General features: G+C 33.9%; 1 protein-coding gene across 1 annotated transcript; it reads right to left on the bottom strand.

Annotated features, from left to right (window-relative positions):
- Positions 1 to 2,240: 2,240 nt before the first annotated feature.
- On the bottom strand, positions 2,241 to 4,410 carry LOC129803220 (membrane-bound alkaline phosphatase-like). The gene is made up of 2 exons (XM_055849666.1): positions 3,111 to 4,410; positions 2,241 to 2,662 (listed from the first exon to the last, which is right to left on the bottom strand). Exons 1-2 carry the CDS (start codon positions 4,368 to 4,370, stop codon positions 2,327 to 2,329), a joined length of 1,596 nt encoding a protein of 531 aa, XP_055705641.1. The 5' UTR covers positions 4,371 to 4,410; the 3' UTR covers positions 2,241 to 2,326.
- Positions 4,411 to 9,516: the final 5,106 nt, after the last annotated feature.

Below are 9,516 nucleotides of genomic sequence, written 5' to 3' on the forward strand. Positions count from 1 at the left end.
TTAAACTGCCCCACCCTCCCCTACCGGGTTCATTTAGTGTAGGGGAAGGTGCCCCACTTTCAAAGGTGTCCCACTTCCCCCTAATAGGGGAGGGTGGGGAAGTTTAACGACAGGGCAGTTTCAATTTTTGCATATTCTTCTTATCCCTTTGAAAGGAATGGAATAAAACCTTTATGTTATTGAAGAGATAACTGAGACCCATGTTCATAAAAATAATTAATTTCGTGACGTTTCTCGTTTGAATTCTGTAATTGATTTTATAAAACTGCATCAAAATGAAACTTTTTGTAATGTTTTATTTTCAACAATTTCTGAACTATTGCACTTATCTATCGAAGAAACATAATTGTATTAAATAATCAGTGGTTTTATGATTATTATAAGGTATTTAGCGTTGAATGAATTCTAAGACGGTTCTGACAATTTTGATTTGAACTTCAAAAATGCGTGAGGGGCAGTTTCATGCAAGCACACGGAGATATTTCCAGTGTCTGACAATTTACTTTTTAATCAAATTACTTTAAAATTATCATTGAAAACGTTTTGTAGCTGTTGTTGTCGATAAAGTTTGAAATTATGGGAAGTAGTATTTCCTAAAAGTTCATAAAAAAAAATAATAAAAAAAATCTTTCAGTGTTTTTTAAATGCTTAAAAATGATAAATTTAAATGTTATAATATCTTTTCAGAATGTTTACAGCAAGATATTGTAATTTTTTTTAGTATTATGCATAAAAATTCAAGACTTTAAAATACTATTATAAAACTGTTATACTAAAAAGGAGATGTTCTAAGGCAATATAATGATTCAACAATGTACAGAATTAGCTTATTACTATGGAACACATTTCCTTCGTATAAAAATTTAAAGAAAATTGTTCAATTAATTAGAAATAGGCTTTGAAATCTTTGGCGATATTTTATTTTCTCTGTATGATAAATTCGTGTTCAAATTCTGTTATGAAGTTCTTGTTTGATAACATTTTTATGTTTTAGAGTCTTAGAAGACTTCAAAATAGTAATTTTAATCAATTCTGATATCGCAAGTTTCCTATAAACACGTTTTATTTTTCTCAAAAATTGCCTCATGTTTATCTTGAAATTGCCCCGCAAAGGGGGACTTTCACACATTCTGTCTTTCAAGTGAAATGAATTTGAAATAAAGTTTTACTTCTGTTTATAATCTTTTTGCAAAATGGTCCCAAAATCTATTTTGCAATTTAGGGGTGAAACTGCCCCACCCTCCCCTAATTTACGAAATCGTTCAGATCTTGATTTGTGAGACCTCGGGTGCGATTGCCACAATAGTGAGATGAAATAAAAATATTGATATTACAACAATTAATGTGTTGGGTGTTTGTTTTTGTGTCGAATGTGTTAAATGCTATGAAATTATGATTTTAGATATTTGTTTGTTAAACCTATTGAGTTTTATTTTTGACCACTGTGTATATCAGGAATTGGTCCAATAGGTCTTATGACCTAAGACCTTGGTAAGGGGGGTTAGGGAAGGGGGGAAACAAAGAAAAAACAACAAAATATTGAAGCGTTTGTATTGATATTCATGATTACATTGTAAACTGAACAATGTCCCAAATTGCAAAAATTACCCGGAACACCAAAATAAATTAATAATAGCATTTTTTGTTGCTTGAAGTTTACAAAGAGAACTATAATTAAATTTTTACCTTCCATTAACGATTCATTTTTTTGACATTATTTTTGTGAGCCTGCGGCAGATTGGGTAGTATTTTGGTAAAAATCATGAGTAAATATGACAGTTGTAAAGTAGATGGAAGTGGGGTTTCTACAAATTGGGGTACCTTTGAAAACGATTTTTTTCCTATTTTTAAATTGAACTGGATAACATGTTATAATAAATTAGCAATTTAACTCTACAAACTAAATATAAAGCTAAGTTATGTACATAAAGATAAAGCTCATTTAAAAATAGGAGAAAAAAGATATTTTCAAGTTGTCCATATTCAGAGATGCTCCAATTCAAAAGCGCCCCACTTTTCCCTAGTGAAATATTATTGACAAACGAAAAATTAAGAAGTTATTAATCATTTTCCTATTTTATTTACTAAAATGATTTTTTTTAATTTTATTTCACATATTCTGAGTTGCAAATGCCCCGAGTTACAAGCAGAGGTCCCCTGCTTTATTCATTATCTAAGATTTTTTTGCTCACTCACGGGATAAGTGCCCTTCATCCAGAGGATACTAATGAGACACATGATTGGGATTTACCATTCTCTATTTGGAAATTAGAATTCAAAGGTTTTTCAATAATTTTATTTGCTTTAATTGTTGCAGTGTTGTTATTCAGTAGCAGCATTTTGGTCCCTTGCCTATACAAGCTGCATATGCCATTAGATGTGGTATGAAAGTTTGTTCCATTACCCCTGTGAAGAGATGACTGTAGGGTCCGGATGCATAGACACCTACATCATCACCTCCATGAGTTTCTTCGTCTAGGGGTACTAAAAATGGATAGTGTGATGACCATTTGCTGAAATCCGAATTGTCTGGATTCAAACGTCCATATCTTGGGTACTGCGGCGATGTTAGAGGTCCATTGGCGTAACTCAGGGTCATATAAGGCATGTTATCGTATCCCATACGGTTGTCTACCTCTCCAAAAATGTCGTTTCCTCTTGTCTATAAAAAAAAAACTCATTTGATATAATGTGCTTTCCTGCAGGGAAATTTATTTAAACGATATAGAGGGAATTGGGGTAGGGGAAAGCGCGTTACCTTCGGAAGACTCAAGCTTCGGACAATTAAATTTTTTTTCTATGTTCCTTATGTATTTAACCCTTAGCTCTTTTCTGAAGATTTGAGGCATTGGACTACCTATTAAAATATAATATTGTAATGGCCCAAATTAATTTATAACACATTGAAAAAAAATTTGTGCGAAACATAACTCGTCCGAAGGTAGCGTGCTTTCCCCTAGTAGTAAACATGGGGTAATTTTAAATACTGCGACTTCTTAAAATTAGACATTAGACTTCTGAGACCAAGATAAGTCTAAGTAGTGTAAAAATTAACAACAGTACTTTTTAATTTCCCTATGTTTACTACTGCCCCAGTTTCTCTTACTTACAGGATATCCCGATACAGTCATAGTATGAGAATGATCAGAGGATACCACAATTAGTGAATCTTCTTCGCTCAGCATTTTCCTAGCAGTCTGTATGGCCTTTTGGAATTCAATAGTCTCTCCAATTGCCGCTCTTGCCATGAGTTCATGATGTGCTAGATCGATTTTTCCACCTTCGACAAACAGGAAGAACCCTTTTTTATTCTTGCTTAGAATATTTATAGCAGTCCTGGTCATTTCTTCCAGAGTCGGCTCAGTAGCTTGAGTTCCCATTTCCTGAGTTTCTAGATGATACTGTAGATGAGATTTTTCAAATAGGCCCAACACTTTATCCGTAGACGAAGGTAGGTTTAGCAGGCCTTCACGGTTCCACACATATCTTTTCTTAGTTTGACCATAGTGGAGCCATTCGGAAATTAGGTCTCGTGAGTCATTACGATATCCGAACCCTCCTTCTTCATCTGGGAGCTTAGCATCCCGGAAATGTCCCCTACCTCCACCTAGAATCACACTCAGTCGGGAACCAACAGGCCCATAAATCAATTGCTGGGCAATATCTAAAGTTTCTTTTGGATTGCAACCACCTTCACGCACTTCAAAGTCATTCTCCCAATTTCTGTTAGATACATGTGCGTAACCAGCTGCTGGAGATGCATGAGTGACTCTAGTGGTAGTTACCAATCCTGCCGATAATCCTGCATCCAGAGCCCATTTAGTGATTGAATCAACATGGGTTGATGGATCATTTGCGGCATGGCAATCTCCATAAGGAACCTGACCATTAACACCAAGCGTATTGTAATTACACTTGACTCCAGTCATATAGGCGGTTCCTGAACAAGCAGATTCAGCAACTTGGGAATCTATACAGTATGTCTTAGACAGACCCGTGTAAGGGAATTTTTCAAAGGATAGCTCTGTCTCCTCACCACCCATAGCCACACGAGTAGCAAATAATGTGGGAATACTCATACCATCACCAATGAAGAAAACTACATTCTTTGCTTTGTTTTCGTTGGGTTTTCGTCTAATTTTGTCCATAACATGCTGATGACCAAGGTTAGTCCAGTACTCAGTAGTTCTTTCCCATGGATATCCCAAAAATGGAGTTGTAGGTTCATATTTTGGTCCTGCACCCTTTCCTTGCTCTTTTTTCACTTTTTCACATTTTTCAGGATCAGTTTCTGCACAATTCTCTGATTGTGCTTCAACATAAGATAATATCGCAATTGAAAGACACAACAAAATCTGAAGCCACTTCATAGTGCTTCTTACTTAGACTTATTTCCAATATTGACTGGATACTGGCTCATGAGAAGCGCTGTTTTTATACTTGTTTTATAGGTCAAATTTCGTATGTAAATTCAGTACGAATGTCTAAGTAAAAAAATCTATTAAGGTGATAAGAAATCATAACTTCACACCTTACTGCCTATTATGTCTGACGAACATCACGATTCAAGTTTGAAGAGACAAAGGCACCCGAATATATTATAGTTTAGCAATAAAAGTGATAAAATTGATGGTTTTTGAAAAAAACTGGAATATGGTTCCTTTCCATCCCAAAAGTAATTCAATTATATTAAATTGATATACATTATTAAAGTTTCAAAGCCAAAGATAATTTTTGAGGTAATATTGAGGTTTTAATTTTAACATAGGGGGAGGTGGGGCTACATTGAGCTGTGGGGCTAGATTGTTATACGACTTTTTCGCATATTTCTAAATGAAACTGGTCCTTACAATTATTTTATTTAGATGCACAATTATTTTGCCTATCCAAATTACATCATGCTAAAACCCAGTTTACATTAGAAATATGCGAAAAAATCGTATAACAATGTAGCCCCACAGCTCAAAGTAGCCCCACCTCCCCCTACTGGTACTTCCATTTCACATTATTTTATTTTAAAGTGAGTCCTTTGGAATTTTGAAATTTATAACTTGCACGTGTATTTTTTCCAATATCTATTAAAGTACAGTAGACTCTCCGAAATTCGGGCATTTGGGACCGAAATGTCACCCGATTTAGAGAGAAATTCGTTCATCAAACTGTTTAAAATGCAACGACTTTTTATTCATCTGCACACTCATTAAGTTTACAAATCCATATTGTAATTGTAAATTTCATGAAAACCCCTTAATAATGCAAAATCACATCATACCTAGGGTAAGTGTGCCAAATTTCGGCATAGTTGCATGCAAGCGACAAAGTCTCAAGTTTGAAATGTAATGTTTTTAATATAAATTGAATATTTTTGTTACTCTTTTATAAGAAGTCTTGCTTAGAATCTTGCAGACAGTTTATCATTTTTATTTTCTCTAATATAATTCTTAATATATTTTAAAATGAATAAAAACGTAGACATGGCATTAGTGGGCTATTTCGGCCACCTTCATTCTCATAGTTCGTTGCTTTTCCAGAATTCTTTCAATGTCTTTTACAGATCATCTTCCTCGTCGAAGCGACATTTTTTGTTATTTTTTGCATTGCAAATCTCAAGAGTATCCAAAAACTAAAAATTCATGGAAATTCGAGGGACAAAACATATGGCCGAAATTGCAACCTGGCCGAAATTTGGCACACTTACCCTATGTAAACCATAGCAAAGATTTGGGAATATTTGCTCAATTAGATATGCTTAATCAAACTTGAGAAATGTCAACAAACTTCTTTCAAATTTAATTGCTGCACGAATTATAAAATAGCCCGATCTTTAAAGAGACGAATTAACGAGAGTCTACTGTATTCTACGTGGACTGATATTGCATGAAGCCATTTATATGTTAAAATTCTAATTCTGATAAACTGGAGGTTCAAGGTTAAAAGATGGTTCATAAAACAATCAAAATTCATATAAATCCATTAAGAATCACTACATGTGAGGTGATAATTCTCTTAATTATATCTGTTCGACCTGATTTATTGATTGTAAATCAATGTTATAAACATTTATTTATTTAATTATGACAATAAACCAAATTTGAAGTATTAGAGTACTAATGAAAATAACAGTAAAGTAGATTATTAACATAATTAGGGTAATGGGAAAACGGGCACCTTTGAAATTGGGATTTTCCTCCCACGTTTAGGTGGACCTGAGCCATATCATAGATAGTGTATCAATTTGTTTGTGCAACTAAATTATATTACGATTTTATTTATTTAAATTAATTTTATTATTTAGCTCAATTTTATTTAAAAATAGGTGAAAAATCCCAATTTCAAAGGTGCCCCACTCCCCTCTAGATTAGCTTAATTCAGAATCTGCTTGAAATTGGATTTCTTCACAACTCCATACAAAATTTTATTGTTCAAACCCCACAAACAGAGAGAGCAGTTCACAGTTTTCGGCAAAAATTACCCAATATTTCGCAATTCTTTATAAAAAAGAAAAACTAAATCTTTCATGGTCTAATTCCCTCATTTCACCTTCAACTATTTTTCATTGCAAGCTCTATTTTAAAGCTACTAAAAAAGCACAAGTACTTTTTTAAAGCCCTTATAAAAGTTGATGTGTTGGACATTTTTACCGGTACTGTCCAAGAGCCACTTTTTGGTCCTAAATTTAATTGTACGAATAATTTACGTAAATCAGAATGCAACATAATGGGTTCTGGTTCTGGGTCATACACTGAGAGAAATCCGAAAAAGTTAAAATAACATTTCGGAAATGTTAATTTTACCATGCAGCATTGATCCGAAATCGGTGTAAATATTACCCTTTTTAGGTGTATTAGGTGTTAAAGGTATCCTTTTTCATGTTAATTTTACTCCTTATAAGGTGTAAAATTAACATTAAATAATGTTAATATATTTTTACACCTAAAAAGTGTTAAATTTCTGAGAAAAAATTGTTAATCGCACCCTCTTTTTTCTCAGTGTATAAGTTCGATTTTCATGAGCACTTCTTATAGTATTTTATCACTTGTATCCCCAATCCCCAATAAAGATAATTTTAAATTAAAAATCTGCACATTGGTCGATCAAATAACCGAGGACCTGGAAAGCGGGCAGAGAAGCACAACTGGTGGTGGTGGGCCGACAAGATTACTCTTGTTAAGGGTGTATTGATGTACTCGTAGCTTAGAATCGACTGACATTCGGCAAGGCACATAGGGTGGAACACCACTTCTCGCCAGTCAGTGCCCCACTTTTCGCCATATATATTGAAATCGCTATTTTTCGCGATTTGTAAAATAAATGAGCCGCAAAGTTCTTTGTATTTTTACTGCTGCTACGTATAGAGTCAAAAAACAATAATTATTCTTCTTGGATTTACGATTTTGAACATTTTTAGAGTAATATTTTAAGCAAGTGCATCGAATCCAATATTTCTTACCAAATATACTAAGTGCCATCAAATTTACATCAAGCAAAAAATACCTTCTTGGATAAATAATTTGTCTATTGAATATTTAATTACACTTGTGAAATACATAAAATTTGTATTTAGTTAATTAATATTTCATTTTACATTATTTTTATATAAAAATGAGGCATGGCGAAAAGTGGTTATCTTCTGGAATTGATTTTACTACCTGTTGCAATCTATTTTCAATGGCCGACGCTAACTTTACTTCGTAGATTCTCAGTTGTCAAATCTGCATTGTTTACTTTCTGCAATAGACCTATAATTTGATTTCTCAAATAAAAGTGAAGGAAAATCGTTTAAAGTGAGTAATAATCCTCTCGTTCAGTAATAACCTTCCCGATTTGAGAGCTCTCTCCGGTTGTGGTTTTTCCTTTACCAATTCGAAGGTATATCAGAGAGAACTTACCTAAAAACTCATTGGAAGTTCGAACGTTTAAACCGACGACTTACACAAAAGTGAGCAAGTTCATCAAAAGGACATTTCTCTGAATGAAATTGCAATTAGGACGTTCTACCATCCTTAAATTCCACAAAACTACACAAAAATTCACTTTTTGCAGCAAAAATTTGCACACTGTTGCTTACATTGTTGACGATTGAAGTGTCAAGAATATCGAAATTCAAAATGGCAGAACAATCAGCGCTAAAGCGTCGGGTATATGAGCTTGTACTTTAGGCTTCTGGTAGATTTTCGAATAGGTTTGGTTTGGCTTTGGAGTGGCTTTGTCTCTTCGAAAGTTTATTACTGAACGGAGCCAATAAGGTGATCATAAGGAAAGAGAAATGCTGAATGTATTCTTTCCATAAAATTGCATAAAATAATCGAGTTTAGACATTTTCAAGTGGGTGGCGAGAAGTGGTTACAAAACTGGCGAAAAGTGGTGAAAAGTGGCGATGAAGTGGTTATTTTTGCATTGTTAACAAAAGTCAGGGGTGGAATGATAACTTTTCGACACTAACGAATCGATAGTATCGATAAATCTATATCTGTTAGATTAAGTGAATGTCGACTTTTAGACATTGTTGGGTCATTCATTATGACATTCTTAAAAGAATGTGACTGTTGATAAATATCTATATTAATTACAGGAAGTCCTGCTATCGCTTAAATTTTTCAGGATCGACAGTCGATAGTATCGAAAATAAGTTATCATGTTACCTAGGACAATTGTTTTCACGAATCTAAAGCCAATACATCTAAGTAACTTTGTGTCAAATTTGAGTTATCTTGTAATAAGAGTTCAAAAGTTATAATAAAATTAATTCCTCTTTTTTCTAAACATGGCGATAAGTGGTAACTCCACCCTAAGCTCTCTCTCTTTATAGATGCACCACACCCTTCACCTTCCACTCAGAGGGCTAATCCTAAGATTTTAGCCGCGAAACCGATTAGTCTTACAACATATAGGGAAAATGATTAAAAAATGCATTTTGATTCATAAATGGCTACCAAACCTGGTGTATTGATGGTAATTAGACTATGAATATCCGTGCTTCGTCCTGTCTTAAAATTGACAAATTGCAAAATAATCCAAAGTTCACCATTGAGAACAAGGCGAATTTGGTCAAAAATTATCTTTCAGCGAGGTCCATCCAGTAGCCTAACGCCTAACTTATAATATCGATGAGAACCGGTAGCCTAACTAAACATCAGTTTCAGGAAAGATCGATAAGCCATAAAGTATTTGTAATATTTGCGTTTTTTTTTCAAAAAAGATTTTATAAAATACATAGTAACTTTAAGAATAGAGCTTTCAAGGAACAAAAGTTAAAGGTGATACAGTACTTTGATTATGATTTTTTTTATACAGAATTGCAAAATATTGCGTCACTCTTTACTGGCACACTGTATAATCCCTTGACTCTACTGTATAATCGAATCCTAACCCCTTAAGGGGTTATGTCTTGGTAGAATTTAGAAAATCTAAAGTATTCAGTTTTTTTGGCGTCACGCTGTGGTTCGGTCTGTCCGTCTGCCTGGCAGTTACCATGCCTAGAAGCCGAACTGTTAGAGATAGAGATTAGAGACCTTT

Source organism: Phlebotomus papatasi, chromosome 2 (assembly GCF_024763615.1).
Source record: "Phlebotomus papatasi isolate M1 chromosome 2, Ppap_2.1, whole genome shotgun sequence".
NCBI classification, from domain to species: domain Eukaryota; kingdom Metazoa; phylum Arthropoda; class Insecta; order Diptera; family Psychodidae; genus Phlebotomus; species Phlebotomus papatasi.

Excerpts from the sequence above, each read along its gene's own strand:
- LOC129803220 (XM_055849666.1), bottom strand. The coding sequence starts at position 4,370 with ATGAAGTGGCTTCAGATTTTGTTGTGTCTTTCAATTGCGATATTATCT. Across the intron at positions 2,663-3,110 it reads TGACTGTATCGGGATATCCT|ACAAGAGGAAACGACATTTT; the intron begins GTAAGTAAGAGA and ends TTTTTTTTATAG.